We start from the raw sequence: 23,520 nt of genomic DNA, 5'->3' as shown, positions 1-23,520 counted from the left end.
GGTGAGACCATCCTTCATGAAACTGAGTTTAGTTCTAATCTGCACATACTTAAGAGGAACCTAAAGTGGTATCTTCCAGGGCAGAAATGCTACATTTGGGCTTCTGCAGGGATAACAATGCAGAAGAAGCAGATGAGGTCTGCATGGCCCATAAACAGAGCTAGGACCAGTACAACAGGGAAAGAGAAAGGTTTTTATTTTCTTTATATTTGTTTCAAATTTATCAGTCATAGTTGAACCACACATTTGGTGGTAGTGAACTCTCTGACACGGCAAGTAAGGCGACTACATATACTTTTGGTGGAAGAATAGATTGAACATCTCAAATCCAAAAATCCAAAATCTTAAATGCATCAAAATTCAAAACTTTTTGTGCACCTACATGACACCAGAATTGGATAATTCCACACCTGATCTCAAGTGACAGGTCATAGTCAAAATACAGGCACACTAAAAATATTGTATAAATTACCTTCAGCCTATGCATATAAGGCATATATGAAACATAAATGATGTTTGGTTTAGATTTCAGTCCCATTCCCAGATAACTTATTATATATGTGAAAATATTCCAAATTTAAAAAAAAAACACAAATTCTGAAACACTTCCAGTCCCAAGTATTTTGGAAAAAAGATACTCAACCTGTATTATAAAAAAAATAATGGATTGAATACCTTAGAGGGAAAACTGAACTGGATGATCTTAAAGATATCAAGGCTGACTAGTTTTATACCAGTCAAGGCTTTTAAATATTCATTATTCACATTTTTAGGTTGGATGTAGAGAACAGGAAGTCATAGCAGACCTGGCAATATATTAACTGAAGAAACATGGAAATTAGTGGTGAAAAGTAGTTGATTAGTTGAAAATTAGAAATCTACCCATCCTCCTGCCTCATACTTAAGCCTATGAAAAAGAAACATTGGCTTGAGATTAGTTGCAATGGTGGAGTAGGGTGAGCTCTAGAATGGACCCCTCAACCTGGGCTCTAGCTTAGTTAGTTCTGACACAGGATTGCTCTTATGAATTTGAGAAAATTACTTCTCCTCTCTTTGTCTCTGTTTCTGCCTCTGTTAAATGAGGCTAAGATAGCCTGATCTGCTCACTACAAAGGATTGGTGTTATGATGATCAGATAAATGTAGTGGATATGGAAGGGATATATATAAATTGTGACTGGGGGCAGTGAGAGAAAGAAAAACTAACATGGCTGAAATATCTCTAATGCATCAGACACTGTAAAAGGTACTTGCACATATGATTTTAATCCAACCCTCACAATAACTTACAAGGTAGATAGTACTTTCCACTGTTTATAGATGAAAAATCTGAGACTCACAGATGGAAAAGAATTTTCACAAAGTTCATATAGCTAGTAGGGAATGGATGCTGATTTGAAATATAAGGCTGCCAGATGAAAAGGTTTGTATATATATTTTTTCTATTGTACCATGCTGCTTGTTCACTATTAGATAGTGGACTCCTGAGAGAGCTTGAAAAATGCCAGGATGGAGACTGGTGTCATGACAACCTGGCCAGTTTCCTGACAATTGTAAGCTCACAAGTGTGACATCTGACTGGCTGAAAACAGTATCACTCTTATTGCATATAAACCCACCAATGTCCCTAGCTTGCTGCTTCTCTACCCCTATCCCTATTGAATGATAGTAGTACATGGCAAATTCATTAAGGGTGGCCCCTAATTTCCGGTCTTTCTGCCCCACCTTTGTAGCTCACCTCAGTAGAGTTAAGGGCTAGGAACTTCATAGGGCACATTGAGCTCCCGCCTGTCTCCAGCACTGTCAGTTGTATTCCCACCCAAGTTTTCGGTTCCAGTACAGGAGGCAGAGCTGGAAAACTTTTGCAGGTCCAGCTCTGTGCATTCGATGGGGGTGTGGACCCAGTGAGAGTGGCTCTCTGAGGCACAGGAGGCCACGGTAAAGGACTCCTGTGTGGGGAAGCCACGAGTCGAGCTGCAGTCGTCATCCAGGATGGGGTTAAGTGGCTGGGTCTCAAAGATGCTCTCACTCACTGGGGACTCAGGACTGGTCTCCTGGCCAGGTGGCACGGGGAAGAAAGATTCCTCCTCCACTGCCTCGTCAGCCTCAAACTGCAACGAACCTCCTGCAACTCGAAGCAGAAAGCTGGGTCACCAAAAAGCAGGGTCTCTTCTAAGCAAGGCATCTGGTCCTCAGCACAAGAGCAGGAGGGGATTTGGGAGCCAGTGTCCATCTTCCCCTCCCTGGGGACCAGAGCACCTTGCATCAGACTGAGGTGACACACTTGAGACATATACTTACATTGTGGTATCTAACAGAGGCTACCTGGTTCTGGATTAGAGAAATGAATCAATTGTTCAGAGAATAAGAAACACTTTATGGAAAATAATTTTTGACAAACCTTGCCCCACCATTATATTTATCCCTGGGTGTTATGTCTGTGTACATTATATTATATGGCCATAGGGACTCTGAAGATAGAATTAGTATGATGGACTTGAAAATAGGGAGATTATGTTGGATTACCCAGATGGATCCAAGGTTAATTACATGTCCTTAAAAGCAGGAGAAGGAGGCAGAAGTGACAAAGAGAGTATTAGAGAGATATGGACTCACCCCACCACTGCTAGTTTTAATAATAGAAGGAGTCCATGTGTCAAAGTGATTATGCCTCTAGAAGTTAGGAATACTCTTCGCCTTATAGCCAGCAAGAAAATGGAACCTCAGTTCTATAATTGCTGGGAACCAAACTCAGTCATCTGCCTAAATAAAAGGAAACTGATTCTCCCCTAGAACCTCCAGAAAGGAACACAGTCTTTCCAGCATCTTTATTTATTATGAGAACCAGTCAAGACTGTTGACCTATGTAAACTATGAGATAATAATCCAATAAATGTGTGGTAATTTGTTATGGCAATGACAGAAAAGTAGTACACCTTTCATGTAGGAGTCTGATTTAACATTAGGAGCTTATTTAACATGATTTTCATATACCAAACTCCAGATTTCTGAATTCTCTTGAAAATTTGGAAGGTTTTTACTATATTGAATAGTCCCACATGGTAAGAAAGAGCTGGAGCTGAGTAGTGGATTTCCCTTTAGAGAGGGCACAATTCCTAAAGCTCATGCCCATTTGTCTTGCACCTTATATTGGATCTAATTCACACATTGACCTCACCTACGTAAGTGTATGACTGCTGATAATTCTTCACTGAATGAGGAAATGCCTGGCCTTACTTCCCTTTATGGAAACCATGAATATGGAAGCAGCCTGCTTGCATATTCTCTGAAGAGTACCACCTTATTATCTTGGAGATAGAAGAGGAACAGAAGAGAGTTACTCATTATTTCTCTCCTGAAGGTGAAGGAGGGAGACAGGCAGTTCTGAAATGTTCCTTCATATTCCATATTGCTGAGACCTGGGGACCAAATGCCTTATTGCCTTTGTTTCATGCTCATGCTCAGGGATTGGGAAACCACTCTTATTTGAGACACTGGATTCTGAAGTCAGAGAGAGTCACAATGCCTAGGAGCTACCAGAGAGAAGAGGAATTTGAAGTAGAGCTTCACAATAGTTATGAAGAGACAACAGAGAAACACTGCAGCCTGTTAAATGCTAGAATTGTCTCTACTTAAGCCATGGGCACAGCCAAGTATAACTATTGGCCTTTTTCAAGATAATTGGCAGGCCCCACAGCCAAATTGACCACAGATACCCTATAAAAGGGAGATTTTCCAATATACATAGAGTGAGCAAAAAAAAAAAGTAGTATAGCTTTGAGTCCAGTATCAAGGGGCTGAGGAGTCCTGAGCATCTAGTATCCAGAAAACTTTATCTTCCCTCTTACTAACTCAATACCATTCATTAGTTCTGATTTCCAATTTTGGTGTCCCTGCTTAGCACTGAAGCTGTACTAAACCATGGTTTGGATTTCTTTTTCTTTATTTTTTTTCTTTCTTGGAACTGGGGATTGAAGCCAAGGGAACTCTACCACTAAGCTACTTCTCCAGCCCTTTTAATTTTTTTTTAATTTTGAGATTAAATTGTTTAGAGCACTACTAAGTTGCTGATGCTGGCCGCAAACATGTGACCATTTTGCCTCAGCCTCCCAACTTGTTGAGATTACAACCATATGTCCAATGTTCAGCTCTTGGCTGGATTTCTAATATCTTGCTTGATCCTGACCAGTCACCATCTCACCTCCTCCATATTTGCCCACATAATTAAGTCCCACATTATTGGCTAAAGGGTGAATTTGCGCTGAAAACAGATCACAGTGTTATTGGGACTTTAAATATGACCTTCTATTTGGAATTTCACATGGCCATCTCCTGTAGGCTGGGGTAGATCTCATTAGGTACCAGCATGGTCTGGGAAAAATAAGTTTAAATCTGAAAATTACACATTGCATTTTCTGCTACCTCATTTTGGGAAATTATCACACTGATTGCAGTTACCCTAGACCTTTCCCACATTTATTAGTATAGATAAGCAGAATTGGAGAACTTAAAAATCAACCAATCCAATCATACCTCACATTTTCGAGATTAGGGAGAAAGAGACCCCAAAAATCTAGATGACTAATTTAATGTTACAACAGTGATTCAGAGGTAGATTTAGAAACTTGTTTTCCATATTCTTTTTTCCAAGGGGTTCAGTTACCATTATGTCATGCTCTGTTATGAATGCCTGGAACTTAATAAACCAGGTCCCCTAAACACTTAGGATTCTCTTCAGACACCTTTAAAGTTCCATGCCATCTAATATAGTTTCCAAGGCCATCCCTGGGTTTTTCAGCATGGAAAGAAAAGTCCATTAACTCTCAACCCCAGAAAATTCCTCTTTTCTATCAATAAGAATCTTATTTCTGATTCATGTCAAACGTGAAGCAGCCACCCTTACCACGCTGGCAATGTCTGTTGAAGAACTGCTTGCAGTAGAGGAAGAAGAGCCCCAGGAAGGCCAGGGTAAACACCACTAGCAGACTGCTCACCAGTGCAACAAGTGTGGCCTCCTGAGGGGGCACTGTGGGTGCATCTGCCTTCACTAAGCTCAACTGGAAGGCACCTGTGAGACAAAAATACGGGGCAAGTCAGTCACTGTGGGGAGTTAATAGTCATCCTGACACTGGTCCTGGAATTCTTCAGGGCATCACCCTCTCCCTAAGGCCTTTCCCAATTAAGGATGCTGGTTTTACTTCTTTGTAGAGCAGGCAAATTTTAAAGATCAAAACAGAACAACTCACATATACTGCAGGCATGGTATAAATTAATACAATTAACTGAAGATGTACACATCCTATGGTCTTTCCATGCCATGTCTAGACACACAAACAGATAAAAATTGATAGAGATACAGACATAGTCTAGACTTTCTTTATTTAGCTTTTGATGATTCCTAAGATCTAGAGACTCCTATACACCTTGAATAATAATAATAATAATAATAATAACAATTTACAATTAAATATTATAATTTATAAAGTGTTTTTTTAACATCTATTATTTCATTAAACCAAGAACACCATCCCAAAAGGTATGTAGAAAAACAATTTATAATGAGTCACATTTTTTTTCAGATGATATAAATGACCTTTACTGAGTTTGAATGATTTGTGGAAGTTTACATATATATAATGTTGCAAGACCAGCATTCAAACCTAACTGATTGCCTTGCTATGACACTCCACAGGAAGGAGCATGAAGGGGTATTCATTCCCTCCAGGAATAAAAGAGAAGTCTTTAGTACCCTAACTTGCTGTCACATAATGATTTAATGAAAAGGAAAGAGAAGTGGATACACACACTGAACCTCAGAGGTGGGGGTCTGCTTTGTGCATGGGATGCACTCTTGGTCCTGTAGCCCTCCAATGCGTGTCTTTCGGTAGAACCTGTAGTCAGATCATAAAGTATGGCAGAGTGTTGAAATAAGCAATGCACTTAGAGTAGTTCTTCTTGGAAGCCAGTACCAATACCTCTTCATGGGCTCTTTGCCTCCATGTTTGTTGTTCACTGAGGCCCAGAAACCCTACCTCTTCCACCATTAAACAGACCATTTAGTCAAAAGGACAGCTAATGTCACAAGAACGAGGAGCACTGCTTTGTTATCAATTGCTTTGTGACTTAAGTCTACAGTGAAATTTACTTTAAACCTCGGTCTGTGCTAAGAGTGCCAACATGATGAAAAACACTGTTAATTCATTCAAGATTAACAATGTGCTGGGCACTTTATATAGGGATCCTAGGAAGACACTCTTTCTCTTTTCGGGGAACTTAAGTGGAATATAGTATGATAGAATGCTTCAACTAAATTCTCAGAGAAAGGATGAGAGAAACAGAAGAGCTAAAAAAAAAAAAAGGCTCAGAAGAGCTTGGCCCAATATAGTGGGTTTACCTGGGCAGACAGTCCCCACAGACTGCATTAGAGGTAGCTGTACAGTTGGCCTTCTGGACACGATTGATGATGGCGCAGGTAATGCAAGTCTGACATCTGTGATGGCCCCAACTGCTTTTGTACCTTCGAGGAGGGCAAGCTGTACAGTATGCATCTCCACCCTCTCCATAACCACAATCCTGCAGACAGATGGGAGTCATCAACATTGCTATATAGGATTTTGGAGAAAGGATCAGCTCTGAAACAAGTGAACATGGTATAGAGTAGCATTTTTCAAACTGCTAGTTGCAATCCCATTATTAGATCATAAAAATTTTTACTAGGTTGCATCTATCATTAAAAATTGAAGTAGAAGGCTGGGGTTGTAGCTCAGTGGTAGAGTGCTTACCTCTCATGTGAGAAGCACTGGGTTCAATTCTCAGCACCAAATATAAATAAATAAATAAAGTTCCATCAACAACTAAAAAAAACATTAAAAAATTGAAATAGAACAAAATAGAATAATAATATGAAATATTATAGTACATAGCTTGTTGTAAAACTGTGTATTTTATATTTGTCAGCATAGGCTAGTATATACTTTGGTATATACTAATCTCAGTGTCTTAGAAGAACCTAAGTGGAACAAACAATATTTCATGTATGCATGATTACATCAAAATAAAACCTAATATTATGTATAACTATAATACACTAATAAAAACATTTTTAAAAAGAATAAAAGTTTATTTCCTATTCACACTATCTGCTCTACTCCATAGGGTACCCAGGGTAACAAAGGCTTCATCTTTGTGCTGCCATGATTGGAACAACAAATAAAAGAGATCATTGAACTGGCTTTTAAAATTTCCCCCCACCAAAATGACCCATCTCTTTTTGCTCATTTGTCCTAGGCTACACATATCAATTTATAATTAGTAATTACAAAGGTTATGAGAAAGTGCAATTATACAGTGTGCCAGAAGGTGGGGAACCGGAAATATCTGACAAATACCTGAAATTACTAACCATCGTTGATTTATAAAACTTTCACAGATAAAATATATGTAAGTATACATTGAATTGTGATAAAAATTATTATTTACTCTAGCTCATAGTACAGAGATATTTGAATGCCAGTTGTAAGATCTAGCTGGCTCTTGTTTCAGCTATGGAATCAACTCTGACTCTGGCCAGCATCTTCAAACCCTAAAACACACATACATTCTGGGCATTAGAGGCTCCAACATCTGAAAAGATTGAAGTAGCCAGTCTTTAAAGACTATTCCAGCTCTGATAGCCTAACTTCAATAGAAACAAGGCTGCAGCCTGATAACAGTCATAGCTCGTTCTCAAGTTATTGCTTCATGGATACTGAATGTTTGGAGTGATAAAAAGGTTTTGGAAATAGATAGTGATAATGGTTGCACAGCACTATGCATGTGATTAATGTCACTGAATTGTACATTTAAAAAGGTTAAATAGCACATTTTATGTTAAATTATTTTATCAAAATTAAAAATTAATAACACAATATATCAAATAAATGGGTGAATTGTATGGTATGTAATCTATATTTCAATAAAGCTGTTAGAAAAATGAAAGCCTTCATAAGTCTGGATCCCTGAATGACTTAGATGAAGTCCATCACTGTTAACAATGATTACAGTTAGAATCAATAATAAACTCTTAATCTGTTGTTATAGCAGCTAGCATTATCTGAACTAATAGGATAGATACATTTTATCTTCCCATGAGACGGAAAAAATGAGCATCAGCCAGCCTCTAAACATTCCTGCCATGCTGTGCTTTTATTTGCCCACTCTGGCCTTACTAAATAGCTCACAACCCTCTTCACAATGATCCCATCTCCCATAACACAAATTTGATGCATATCAGAAAGTATAACATGGGTTCTTAGCATTTTGCTTATAGTCTAGACTTCTTGAGGAGATAAGAGTTTCTTGGAACCTCTGATACCTTATATGCAGAATTTGAATCATAATTAGCTGCCTATATCCTCTACAGAGTGTGCTAGAATGAAAGCAATAAGAAATACAGTGTAGTGATGAAATGCCCTGATCCAGGGTCAGAGAGATTTAGTTTTAACTCTCACTTCTATCAAGGACCAGCTATATGACCTCAGACAATGGGGCGGGGTGCTCAATTGTCTTGTAAATAAAATAGGAAATAGTGCTACTTAACTGATAAACATGTTAACATTATATAAGCCAAACAAATGAACAAAGTGAGTACCTCAAATCAATTGAATAAAGCTGAACTTTTTAATGTTGTGTTGAATACCTGGATGGCCATGGGAAAACCAATATATTTTAATCCATTCTTCACACTCTAAAGAAGAAAAAGTTTCAGATGCATCAGTTATTTAAATATAAAAAATGGCAATGTATAGTGGCTTACATATGTAAACCCAGCAACTTGGGAAGCTCAGGTAGGAGGGCTCCAAGTTCAAGGCTAGCCTGAGCAAAGCAGGGAGACCCTGTCTCAGAATACAGAAATCAAAAGGCCTGGCGATATAACTCACTTTAGAATACCCCTAGGTTTAATTCCCAGTATAGTAAAATCAAATAAAATATGAAAACCAACAGTACTGAATGCAACATATAAGCAAACTTCTCCTTAATATGAAAATGAAGAAACACATCCTAACTATAACCCTAAAGTCCAGAATCTATAAGGGAAAGATAGATAAACCTAGTTACATAAAATTTAGAGAAATTTTTGGAGGTCAAGTATTTAATAAGCAAAATAAAAATCAAATAATTAACTAAGAAAATACATACATTTGTATCTCAGATTAAGATTTATATCCTCAGCAACCAGGAGGCTAAGGCAGGAGGATCACAAGCTCAAGATGAACTTCAGAAACTTAGCAAGATCTTCTCTCAAAATAAATTAAAGAGGCTGGGGATACAGCTCAGAGGAAGAATATTCCTGGGTACAATCCCCACCATCATTTTAAAAAAGAATTTAATTTGCAAACCATGTATACAACAAAAAACACTATCTGACATACATAAAGTGCTTAATCACTGAGCAACATCCCCAGCCCTTTTTTATATGTTTATTTTGAAACAGGGTCTGGCTACATTGCTGAGGCTGGCTTTGAACTTGCAATCTTCCTGCCTAAGCCTCCTCAGCCTCTAGGAAGACAGGTGTGCACCACTGTGCACAGCCAGCCTGGAAGTTAAAAAACTAAAACCTGAACTACTATAAACCAAATTGCATTCTTGGTCATTTCTACAGAAATGATTTTTTTAAGGTCACACAGAAAGCTGTATGGAAGTGTTCATAGTAGCTTTGTTCCTAATAGCCCCAAAGTGGAAACAATTCAAATATCCTTCAGTGAATGGTTAAACAAACTGTGATGCATCTATACTATCAAGTACTATTCTAAAACAACATAGAACAAATTATTGAAACATGCAACAAATCTGATTAATAGCTAGAGAATTATGCTGAGTTAAAAAAACAATCCTAAATGGTTGTATGTTGTATGATTCCACATATATACTATTTTTGAAATTTCAAAATGACAGACAAGGACACAGAGGATTTCAGTGGTTAATGATGAGGAGATGGAAGTTAGGGAACATGGGTGTGGCTATAAAAAGACAACATGAGGTAACTTTGTTATATAGAAATGTTTTGTATCTTGACTATCTATATCAATATCCTGGTTGTGGTATTGTAATCTAGTTATATAATATGTTACCAGAGGGGAAAATTGAAAAGTACACATAAGATATCTATTATTTATTATAATTGTATGTGAGTCTACAATTATCCCAAAATAAAAATTTTGTTACAATAAAAACTAATTTAATTAAATAAATTGTGGAACACATATAATGATGTATTTTGTAGCTATAAAAAGGAATGAGGACTATCTACAATGGAAAGATCTAACAGACATAGTTAGTGAAATCAAGTGTGCTTTCATCCAAAAAAGTAGTAGGCTGTTCCAATTTCACACACACAGACACATGCATGTATACACACACACATACACATACACACAAACAATAGAAGGATAAAGCACCAATCTCAAACAAAAAACGAAAACAGGGAGGAGAATTACCTACAAGGCAAAGAGATAAATATGTTGAATGGGACAATGAGACCTTCATTAATATGCACTTTATTTTATAGAATTGAATTTGAGAGATTGCAAATATTTTACATTAAGTATAAAAGATTAAATTGAAAATAAAGCAATCCCTAAAATTTTAAAACTGAATGCAAAAAACCTAAAATGAATATGTTCATGAGTGTGTGTGTGTGTGTGTGTGTGTGTGTGTGTGTGTATATATATATATATATATATATATATATATATATATATATATCTTGAATATGTGTGTATGCAGTATTTGTCACCAGGCCTAGCATATAGTAAAGACTTGAGCCTGACTCCTTACTCATTCACTTGCTAGAAAAGGGAATGGTGGTGGCTAGCTTATATTTATTAAGAATTAGCTAATAAATTGATTGATTAATTGACACTCCCCTTTGTTATATTAATTCATGAAGCATTCATTAAGTGACTTCTGTATGCTAAGATGCTATTCTAGATAGTGTGACTAAATGATTGAACCAATCACACAAAAATCCCTATTCTCATGGACTTATGTACTCCATAAATCTTCTAAGGTTGCATTACCAACCCTATTTTACAAATAATAAAACTTGACGTGCAAATGGTTTTGTCAGAACAATTGGCAAGCCTATGAAACCCCTTCCCTATGGGCCCAAGACTGCATGCACATCCACAACCAGAGACACAAGGCTTCACAGAGCACTAACAAGAGTGACTTTGCCACAGTTTATTAAGTACCCTGCCCAAGAAACCTCTTTGTCCTATGAGTCTAAGACTACTGCATTGTCTGGTGACTGGGTTACACTGGCACGTTGTATCCTACTACTATAACTACCAGTCTGGGAAGTATTCTTCCTCCTTACAACTTAGAGATTTCTTTCCTTAAATCTAAATGAATCAGGAGACTTGGCCATGGTAAACCCTCAGCAAAGAACAGAGGGAGCCCCAGCAACACTAGATGTACCACCCAAATCAAAAATTGTATCACAAAGTCTCTAAAACTCAAATTATCTTTAGGCTTGCCACCAACAAAAGAAGGGAAGGTCCTGCATGTTAAACCTAAATGATGTTTGATAAAACACAGGATTTAATAAAACTTTGAATTTCCTAACATAAAGTAATTGACCAAATACTCAGGATACAATGAAAAAATATTATACCCATCATAAAAATAATCAGGAAAGCCACTCAAACATGAATGAGAAAAGACAGTCAATTGACACCAAAATCCTCACAAGAATTTTAAAGCATCCATAACCAAAATGCTTTCACATGCAATCACAAATTTTTTAACCAAAAGAAAAATTAGAACAGCTAGCAAAAAACAAAAGTTATGAAGAAAACTTACTGCTTGTTCTCAATATTAGAGAAGAGATGATAGATGATAGAATCAGTGAATTTGAGGACAGAACAATAAAATTTACACAATCTGAACAGGGAGAAAGTAGAATAAAAATAAAATGAGCAATGCTTTGGGGAACTGTGGGACTATGGAAAAGATCAAACAATCATATCATCAGAGTCTTATGGAAAAAAATGTGTCTGAACAATTTTTCAAAGAAATGAAAGTTGAAATCTTTATAAATTTGTCCAAAGACATACAGACTCAAGAGGATGGAGCAAGTCACAAATACAGTAAGTGCAAAGAAATATACATCATAATGACACTTACAAAAACAAAGGACAAAATCTTATAAATAGCCAGAAAGAGATGACATTACCTATAGTAGAAAACCAATTCAAATGACAGTGGATTTCTATCAAAAGCCATGAATGCCAGAAGCAAGCACCACATTTTTAAGTGCTGAAAAAAGAAAAAAAAAACCCTGTCTACTGCAAATTCTATATCCAGATAAAGTATATTTCAGGAGTATAAGAGAAACAAAGATATTCTCGGCAAAGAAAAACTAAAAGAATATGTTCTTGGTAGACCTACCCTGAAATAACAGCTAAAGGGAGTTCTTCAAGCAGAAAGTAAATAATAGAATAGGGAATCATGGTGCATCAGGAGAAAAGAAAGAACAAGGGAAATACAAAAATATGGATATAAAATGAACTGTCCCTTTCATTAATTTTATAAATCATATTTGATTATAAAAATGAATACAACAAAATATTATGTCTTATACTCTTTTTAAAAAAATATTTACTTTTTAGGTGTAGATGGACACAACACAATGCCTTTTTTTTTTAATGTGGTGCTGAGGATGGAACCCGGGTCCCGCCAGTGCTAGGTGAGCACTCTAACACAAAGCCACAATCCCAGCCCTTATGTCTTACACTCTTAAAATGATATTTAAAGCTGGGAAAGTAAAAGAAACTAGATGGAAGTGATATATCCCTACTTCACCCCAAACAATAAAATACTGATACCAGTAAATCCTGAAAAGTCAAATGTGAATATTGTAATATTCAAAACTACATCTAAGAATATAATACAAAAATATACCAAAAACTACAAATAAATAAAGATGGGATTCTAAAAAAAATGTACATGTAATCTGCAGGAAAGCAAGATAAGACAAAGAGGGGACCAAGGAGTAGAGAACAAACAAACAATAATATGGCAGACTTAAACTCCAAAATATCAGTAATTATCTTACATATCAATCATCTAAGTAAACCAGTTGAAGGTAGTGATTAACATAATGGATAAAACCAAAGACTATTAAATTGCCTTCAACAATCATTTCTTGAATAGGTGGATGAATAATTTCTTAATAAATTAAAAAGAAACATATTATGAAAATATTATTGAGACTCTTCTGCCCTAATTAGAAGGCATATGAAGTTTTTCCAAATGATCAAGACCCCCAAATGCTTTTGCTATTAATCAGTTTTACAACCAGAAATCACTGATTTTTTAAATTTTGTAATGCTAGCACTACATTTATAGGAAATGTTGCTGACAGTAGTAAAACAATAGTTAGTTATTGTCAAAAAATGACTTATACAATGTAAAAAAAGAATACTTAATTATAATCAAGAATGGTTTATTGGGGCTGGGGATCTAGCTCAGTTGATAGAGTGCTTGCCTAGCATGCACAAGGTTCAATCTCCAGCACCACCAAAAAAAAAAAAAAGATTTACCTTGGAGGGCTGGGGTTGTAGCTCAGTGGTATAGAGTGCTTGACTAGCACATGTAAGGCACTAGGTTTGATCCTCAGCACCACATCAAAATAAATAAAATAAAGGTACTGTGTACATGTACAACTAAAAACATATTTAAAAAGAATGGTTTATCTTGGGAATGCATAGCATTTTCATTTTGGGTATTGATTTTTATGTTATCTAAAATGACAAAGGGAAAATTGTATTAAAAATCCATAGATAATGTTAGAATGAAACAAAATTCAAAACCATTTCTGATTTTAAATATATTCATATTTATATTATAAAAAGGACTTTAAAAATACTCTGCAATATGTCTGTCTATTCAGGTGCCTTACATGAGTAGGGAATGAACAATAAGCAATGAATATTCAGAATAGAAAAAGAAGCAATCAGAAACAGTTCACAAAATTGGAAATGCAAATGGACAAACAAAAAATGTTGGGATATTTCCCTATCAAATATAAAAAGTAAAAACAAAATTCTCATAAAGTCCTCATAAATTAGTAATTTAATATTACAGAGGAAGGCATAAAATTAATAGACAATGGGAACATGCATTATTCATTTGTGGTTAGGCTTCTGGGACATGGGAATTCTATGCACTGTTGAAAATAAATGCAATTGTAATGGAAATTAGTAAAAAACTTCAGAAGTGTTATCTGCTAATATATCTCAAAAATCTTAAAATTGTATTTAGCTTGGAAATTAAACTTCTAGAAAATGTCCTGAGGAGACAGTGTTAATTTTCTGAAATGATTTATTTACTGTGATATTTATAATTCATAAGTGAAATATTAAAATAAATAAAGGTATCTGAAAAAAACTTCATCTCAGATGCTTCTAGCTATTTATCCAAATATCATTGGTCACCTTCCTCCTTCGTAACAGAACAACAATTTCATGCTAAATAGCAGGATGACCAGCCTCAATAAGGAATTTTTAACTCTCTTCATCAATCATGGTTATCCCATTCTTGTTGGACTGATACTCATTTCCCAGTCTTGGCTTCTAGCTAGGGATAGCTGTATCACCAAGGTCTGGACCATAAGATAAAATGGGAAATCAGAAAATAAAGGCAAGCTATTTTGACTCCCCATCCCTGCTTCCTGACTTTGATTATGTTGTGAAGATGTTATGCTTTGAGTTGTGGCAACCATGATGTCACAAACATAAGGACAAAACAGGAAGGTACCCAATATGAATGAAAAGAGACTGAATCTTTGATAACATGGTTGATCTGCCCAACAAACCAAAAGGATGCCTGTCTCCAGACTACCTACATATGTGCTTATTTTAAGATTGTGTGCAAAGCTTTATGTCATATTTTTTCACTCTAAATATATTGATAAAAATATTGATAAAAAGTTTGTTTCTAATTTTTCTCATTAAGTTTATTTTTGAATAGCACATAAAATATAAACATTGTACATATTAATAGGGTAGCACACTATTGTCTGATACATTGTATACTGTTTAAATCCATTAAACATATGTATCTCCTCAAACATTTATCACTTCTTTACGATGAAAACATTCAAAATCCTTTATTCTAGCTTTTGAAGTGTACAATATATTACTATCTATAATCATTTACTGCACAATAGCACAGCAGAACTTCTTGCTCTTATCTAACTGTAACTTAGCAAACAACCATTGGTTAACCTCTCCGCTTCCCTCCCTTTTCCTATTTTCCCTAGTTTCTGGTAACCACCATTCTACTATCAGTTTCTATGAGATCAAATTTTTTAGATAAAAAAATTTTCACATATGAGTGAGATCAAGTGGTAGTGTGTTTCTGCGCCTGACTTATTTCACATGACACAATTATCTCCAGGTCCATCCATGTTGACACAAATGAAAGGATTTCATATATATATATATATATATATATATATATATATACACACACACACACATACATACATACTAGGGATTGAACTCAGGGGCACTCAAACACTGAGCTACATCCCTAGCCCTTTTTAAAATTTTATTTAGAGACAAGGTCCGAGTTACTTGGGGCCTCATTAAGTTGCTGAGGCTGGCTTTGAACTTGTAATCCTCCTGCTTCAGCTTCTCAAGTTGCTGGGATTACAGGTGTGCACCACCATGCCTGGCTTCATTCTTTTTTATTGTCTACTAGTATCCTATTTTTTATATGTAGCACGTTTTCTTTATCTGGTCATCAGATGATGGACACTTAGGTTGTTTCCAATTTCTTGTCCTATTGTGCATAGTGCTACAGTAAACATTGAAGTGCAGATGCCTTTTCACCATACTGATTTTATTTCTTTTGGATATATAGCCAGTAGTAGGATCATATGCTAGTTCTATTTTTCCATTTGTGAGAAATTTCAAACTGTACTAATATACATTCCTAACAGCAGTGTGCAAGGTCCTCTTTTCTTCACATTATTGCCAGCACTTTCTATCTTGAGTCTTTTTTTTGAGGGGGGGGGGAGTTTACCAGGGATTGAACCCAAGGGCACTTAACCACTGGGTCACATCCCCAGCCTTATTTTGTATTTCATTTTAGAGACAGGAACTTGCTGAGTTGCTAAGTGCCTCGCTAAGTTGCTGAGGCTGGCTTTGAATTCATGATCCTCCTGCCTCAGCCTCCAGAGTTGGGGAATTACAACCGTGCACCACCATGCCCAGCTTCTTGAGTCATTTTGATAATAGCCATTCTTACTGAGATAGTGTATCTCACCATATTTTTGATTTACATTTCCCTAATTATTAGTGATGGTGAGCCTTTAAAAAAATTAGTTGTATATATGCACTCAATGCCTTTATTTGTTTTTATTTGGTGCTAGGATCAAACCCAGTGCCTCACACTTGCAAGGCAAGTGCTCTATCACTGAGCTACAACTACAGCCCATGTTAAGCATTTTTATATATTTATTGTCCATTTGTAAGTCTTCTTTTGAGAAATATATTATTTCAACTTAGAACAACCTTTTTTGTTCATAGGCAAAATCATTTGCCCACAGCAAAGATGGGACTCAGGCTCAGGTGTATCTGGCTCCAAAGTTTATATTTTTATTTTTACTGTACCATTGTGATTTTGGACAAGTCACACAACCTCTTTGAATGTTGGTGATCTCCTCTATAAAATGGGGCTCATAATACCTTCTTGATGGGACTGTTGTAAAAGAAAATAAAGTAATGCACATGAGAGCTCCTTAGACAGTACAAACTACTAGACAGGTAGAAGCTATTTATATATAAAGCTTTTAGCGGAGCATTTAAATTACAATTCATTCTTATTTCTATAAGCTTTCTTGTGCTGCTGAAGTAAATGTCATAGAGGTGCTGAATCAAATGTACATTTCATGGTGGGCTTCTTCTCTTAAGTGCTTGGTAAGAGCAGTTTGACAGATATATTTTTCCCTTAAAGAAGTTCAGCTTTGTAAATATGGATGGCTTTTAAATTAATGGTCATGTACATGACATCAAAATTTGTAAGGCTTTTTATCATGAGTTTTGAAGGTATTTGAAATAGATTTTTGTCAAGGCAAGCAACTTCTTCCATTGAATCCATTCTAATATCCAGCATGTCCTAACTTCTGGTGGACTTCCCTTGGTCCTTGAATCCCTTTATTGACTATGGGGCATCCACTGTGGGACACAATCTTATATGTAAAGAGAGGAAAGGAGGAAGAAAAGGAAAGTGGTGGAAATATCGAATGATTTTAACAAAATTACATTATATACATACATAAATGTACCAAAGAGAATTTCACCTTTACATATATGTAGAAAGTATCAATCAAAAAAAAATGAGTGAAAGGAAGTTTGTTAGAGCTGAGGAAATACAGTAGGGGTAGGGAGGAGGAGAAGGAAATATAGTACGGAATAGGGATTGAAATAAAAAACCTTACATATATGATATTGTAAAAATGAACCCAACTAATGTGTTTAACTGGAAATCTCTAATAATAAAAATAAATAAAGTTAGAATTAATGTTTATATCTGGGCCTTATTCTCTTCATTTTTTTTTAAGTACAGAGGTTGGAAGAATGTGGGCTATATAATCACTTTATTTTCTTTCAGACATAGGATGATGCTACTCTCCTATTCAGAACCCTCCAAAGCGATCTTAGTGCACTTAGGAAAAAAGATAATTTCTCATCATAGACTTCAGGTCCCCACATGTTCTCACTAATATGTCCCCCTCTCTCATTATGTACAACTGTCCCTCTCACTCACCATACAATAGATGCATAAACCTTCTTCCCTGAACATACCCGGTTCATTTTCATCTTAGGACTACACTAGCCATATCCTCTTACCAGAAAGCATAGGCTTAGGGATTCCTTCCCTGGCCACCTAGTCACTCAGTATTAAATCATCCTACTTTAATTCTTGCCATAGATTCAGGTCTATATTCTTTATTTATCTATATATGTATCTCAATTTTATTTGTATCACTAATACAAATCCAAGGTTTATGAGAGAAAACACATTTGTCTATTGTGCATATCCATGGTGCCAACAACCATGTTTGCATAAAACAAAATGAGAGTCTAGAAAAACTGCTGGCTATTTTCTCCCAGTCTCTAGCCGAAACCCAAATTTAATATCACCCCTAGTTCAGGGACCAACAAGAGACCTACAGCAGGAATAATTGAGCAACTCCATCCTTGCACTTATCATCTCTGCTTTGCTGGTCATTTTGTTCTGATCTTACCTCTATTTGGAATGCTAGAGTTCTTCTGGTTCCTCAATCCTGAATCCTCTTTTGTGTAGCCTTCTCAGTAACCAAGACCCTCTAGACAGAGGATACACTTTAGCCTTTGTGGTTCTTCTTTCTACTCCCATCCCCAAGACCTAATATCTGGCTCCTAAATACCAAGTAGGTAGTTCTTTCTTTAGTTGACAGATTTCTCTAATGCTTAACAATCCTCCTGAGCCTCTGCATTCCATATCTCATATTGAGATATACATTGTTATCTCATGTAACCTGATCCTGATTCTTCTAGCTAACTTCCTGTTAAACAATGACTACTAATGCATACTCTCTGGATTCCAAGTCTTGTCTGCTGAACTGGATCAGTCATAGCTGGGAATGACTCTCCTAATCTTGGTCCCTCTAAGTTGAGAGACTGATTACTAAGATGTCAAAAAACAGTATACTAATTTGGAGGACTTACCTTGGAGAGCTCTTGTCCAGGACCACACTGTTGGCATGTGACGCACCGTCCCCATTGGTCCTGGTACTCATTTTCTTGGCAATCCATGGTAAGAAGGCTGTAGGTATAGAACACAAGAACTAGAAAGATAATGGGAAGGAATAGCAAGATAAGTTGTGGCTTCCATGATGCTTGACTTCTGGGTTATCTAATCTCATGTTCTTAGTTAGAGGGGCTAAGAAGGCCAGCACAAAACATCTAATGCTTATATAGCTCTAAATCTTCTAAATGCTTTATATATTATAGTTCAATTCTTAAGTAATTATATAAGAGATAATTATTTACTCTATCTTTAAGATGAGAAAATTGAGGCACAGAGGCCAAAGAACTTTCCCAGAGTTTCACAGTTGTCATGATACCAAGAACTGAACTGGTAAATAGAATAACACAAGTAGTTGGCTTATGTCTGGGTGGGGGAACATAAACACTGCAATCTCTGATGTGTGTTTTAATGGTATGGAAAGTGTTTACATCTGTTATTATTATACTTTATTATTTAATCTGTACATTAATCCCTGTGAGTGAATCAGTATAAGGATTGTCATCTTTATTTTATGGATGGCAATCCTAAAACATGGTCCTCCTTTGCCAACAGTGTCTTCAGTACTTCTGAGGACCATTAGCTGCCATTGCTCATGTCCTAGGTAGAAAGGGAGGGGAAGATGACCCATCATGCAAATATCCTTCTGCACTAAGGTGTAGAGAGAACAGAACATTATTTTAACACAGATATGTTAGAAGAGAGATGAGAGATGGCCTGGGGCAATAGCACTTGAATTGTACTTGTATTTGACATGTATGGATTCTAATCTTGTCTATAGGATAAGGATAACCCTTGTTTACCCATAACTAAGAGGTTTCCCAGGACATGGGCTTTTTAGCACTAAAACGGAGATTCCCAAGCAAGGTGAAAAGGTCGATCAACATATGCTGCAGTCTGGCTGGGCACAAAATCACGAGCCACTCACAGCTTTGTAGATTCAAACAGCAATTCTTTATTCCCAAACTCACACCGGCACTCTACAAACACGTTCTGGGGAAATCCACGTTCTCTCGTTCTCTCTGAATCCAGCGAGAACTCAACAGGAACTCCAGGAGCGGGCACACCTGAGGCAGCAGGATAAGCTCTATTCCCAGCAGGGTACACCTTAAACCTGGAACCACCCAAAACCCAAGGAGACCCCTAAACCCTGATCCGCCCTAAACCCGGATCCACCCTGGTCCTTGAGCAAGGTCACCTTACATGCAATGTCACTGCAAATGTCCAAGGCAAGTCCATTTCCACGAATCCTTCCTCTAAGCAACATGGGGTACGCTGGCAAGGAAATTGTCATACCTACTTGGCTAATGGCTCTCAGCAAACATACTTGACTCTTTCATTTCGACCTATAATCTGAATGAATTATTTCATCTTTTCTGGCCTCAGTTACTTAATCTGAGTAAAAGGTACAGCATATTCCTTACCTCAATTAAATATCTCTTGAGGGGATTAAATGAGCTCAGGTTCATCAAAATATCCTGAAGGCCTTAAAGAACTATACAAAATAAGACACAGTTAAGTATTCAGACAGGTAGTCTTCTACAAAGAGGAATTTTAATGAATGTGGCTAAAACTATTGATAAATGAGGCTTTTCCTTCTTAAAGATCAAGGTGTTCTCAAGTCCCTTTGTGCACTCATTGAATACCATGGTGAATTTCAGGTGGTTTCTCAAATACTGAAAGTCCTGAATTTGTACTTCATCAGAAAAGACAGCACATGTGTACCTAAAAAAGGCCAACACTTCTCTAAGAGTCTTCAATGGAGAATGGGTAAGACATCCTGACTAACATTTTTGCTTCAGTAAAACTTTTCTCTATGTGGAGTGGGCTATTCTTTCCCACTATTTCATTTAGAGGGAATTGGCCTACAAAATCCAATCCATTTTTGCACAAGATATCCTCTCCTGTTTTTGTTTGATAACTTTGCCCATAGTGTTAGCCTCTGGAGGCGAGCTCCCCACTCCTTACTACCCACCTTTCTCATTGAGCACAAAAATCATCATTGGTTTCATATAGTCTTATGACAAGGTATTTCAGCACCAAGGGAATAAAGCCATCATACTGGTCTGGAAATCCCTCCTGTATCCTTTTCTTGCCCAGAAAATCAGGAAAATATTGGCAGGAGCCCAAAAAACAACCCACTTTTTGAGATAAGCTTTCAAAACAGGCATCTGAAATCTTCATGGTAGCTGCTGCTGGCCTTGGAATGTCTGGGGCAAACTATTGGTTTGGTTTCAAGAGACCTACCTACCTAATAAACATGAATCTTAACACAGCCCTATAACCCTGGTTTTGGGATTCTCCCTAGGCAAAGTAGGCCTATTGCCAAATCCCCAAAGGAATTAGGGAATAAATAATAAGACTTATTTTCCTCTCATTTTGTCAAACATTTAATTCAAACCATATAAATTAATTTGTCTTGTGTTATAAGCTTACAAAATTGCCTTTATTAAAGAGAATAAAATCACATGGATCTTGGACAATTATGAAGAAGTTAGCATATGGGTAAAACTGCTTAATAAGGGTTAAATTTCACTATCCCAGGACAATGTGAGACTTTATATCAAGTTGTCCCCAGTGGTCAGCAGTATCTTGCAACAAATGTAACTGCCTTTTCATTTTAAGAAAAAGAACAAAGAATAAGTAGGTTTTGAAAAATCAGCTGCTTATGTATCTGTAGCTAGGTATTCTTCTAAAGTATCACCAAAGATGCAGCTAAATCCCACAAACTTCTAAGTTGGCATTGTAGACAGACTTATAAAATTCCCAGAGTAGAGACCATTTCATGTCCAGTACCTGGAAGAGTGGAACCTCAACAGTCCTTATTATTTGTTAGCTTGTCAATGTTTTTTGTTTCTAGGACTATGGTAAAAGATGCACATGTGTTTAGTCAGCTAGATTATTTTTCTCACAGATAATTTGAAAATTAACCATTTTCAAACAATGATTAATAATTCTATCAAAAGAAAAAAGCAAAGATCTGAATTAGTGACATGCGGACTTGTGTTTGAATTCCAACTCTACAATTTAGTAGTCATGTGTCCTCAAAAAATGGTTCCGCCTTTCATGGCATCAGTTTCTTCATCTGTAAAAATGGCAATTTAAAATAACAGTTTCCACAAATAAAAAAAAGCATTTCAAAAGGTAAAAAATAAAATAAAACAATACCTTCCTTATAGATTATTTTAGAGGATTAAATGCAATAATGCATGTTAAAGGACCTAGTATAAGGCTTGGCGCTTATGAGACAATTGATAATTAGTAGGTTCTCTTCCCAATCCTCCCTGGTTTAGAAGGGCCCTTTTCCCCATCCCCTTCAGATGGGTGGGGTTACACTATGAGCAATGTACACTGGCCTCTCTTCAGATTTGTAGGGAAGAAAAGGGAAAGGGGTCCCTTTCTTTTACATTGACCCACCCCAGCACCAAAGCACGAAGCTGGAGCACAAAGACCATGCCTAAGACACTAGTGTCATTACAGCATCTTCCTCCTTACTAACTGCTGCCATCAGTGACTTAAAGCTTAAGGATAAGATTCCCCATAATACCTTCAGTTACCTAAGTCACTTTGACTAAAAGGAACATTGTTCTCAGTATTTGCTGGATATTTTTGATCAAGATATTTTGTACAGGGTGAACTTGGTTGAAAAAAAGTGTGAAAACCTTTCTGAGACAATTGCCTTTGAAATGAAAGTGCAAAAGAAATAAAATTTGATTTATGGATAAGTGAGGATGTCATTAGAGACTCTGTAGAACAATCCCTCCCACTTCTACAATCTGAGGCTCAAAATTTTTTTCACTCCAACTCTGACATCTGATTTTGTTCTCCTTCCATTATTTCTATCACTACATTAGTGTGGGGCAGGGAAATAAGGTAAGGGTCAGGCATCAATTTTCTCCTCCCTTTGAGTATGATACATTCTAGAGTTCTTCTGCGAAGACTTCCACTCACTTAACTGCACTGTTTGTATGTTACATATTGAAAAACTGCCTCTAACTTGCCAACAACTCAAGAAAAGAACAGACAAAAGAAATGTATAGATAATAAACAAAGCCCAGATAGTTGCAGTGGACAAAAGTCTATGGTTTATGATAGGAATTCCAACTCTATCCTCAACAGAAATTCCCCACTGAAGTTTGGGAAGCTCACTCAGTTTCTTCATCCATAAAATGGGGATATTTCTATCTTACCTGTATAATGTTTAAGAGTAGTTTGGACATCACAGGTAATGTGGAAGTGCTCTAGAAACCTCATGTAGGTCACATACTGGGACTGTTTTTTATTAACATACCACATATATCCATAAAATATGAAGCAAACTGATAAATTTTTACATATGCATATACTCGTGGAAACACTACACAGATAAAGATACAGAATCTTTTCATTATCTCAGCCAGCCTCCCTCAAGCCCCTTTTCCAGTCAACCCCATTCTCCAGGTAATTATTCCTCCGGGTTTCTGTCACTATGATTATTTTTACCTGACCTTGAACTCCATATAAATTAAATAATACAAGACACACCCTTATTTCTGGATTATAAAGCTTTTCTAGTAAGAAACATTAAAAAATTCTGTGATTTTTAATTGTTTTCTTCTAAGAAAATATAAGTGTAAATATTTATGACCTTGGATTAGGTAATAGTTTCTTAGCTATAACACCAAAAGCACAAGAAAAAGAA

General features: G+C 36.5%; 1 protein-coding gene across 1 annotated transcript in view; it reads right to left on the bottom strand.

Moving 5' to 3' along the window:
* The window catches only part of Eda2r (ectodysplasin A2 receptor), a 34,800-nt gene that overhangs the window by 954 nt on the left and 10,326 nt on the right, over positions 1-23,520 (bottom strand). Inside the window, exons 3-7 of the mRNA XM_077107278.1 lie at positions 18,761-18,857; positions 6,394-6,572; positions 5,805-5,890; positions 4,903-5,067; positions 1,738-2,124 (exon numbers count right to left, since the gene is read on the bottom strand). Coding sequence (XP_076963393.1) covers positions 1,748-2,124; positions 4,903-5,067; positions 5,805-5,890; positions 6,394-6,572; positions 18,761-18,847 — 894 coding nt within the window. The 5' untranslated portion in view covers positions 18,848-18,857 and the 3' untranslated portion in view covers positions 1,738-1,747. The remainder of the gene's footprint in view (positions 1-1,737; positions 2,125-4,902; positions 5,068-5,804; positions 5,891-6,393; positions 6,573-18,760; positions 18,858-23,520) is intronic.

The sequence above is a fragment of the Callospermophilus lateralis genome, chromosome X, assembly GCF_048772815.1.
Source record: "Callospermophilus lateralis isolate mCalLat2 chromosome X, mCalLat2.hap1, whole genome shotgun sequence".
Lineage (NCBI taxonomy): Eukaryota > Metazoa > Chordata > Mammalia > Rodentia > Sciuridae > Callospermophilus > Callospermophilus lateralis.
The sequence above is the reverse complement of the archived record's forward strand: the minus strand, read 5'-3'. Positions and strand labels throughout refer to the sequence as shown.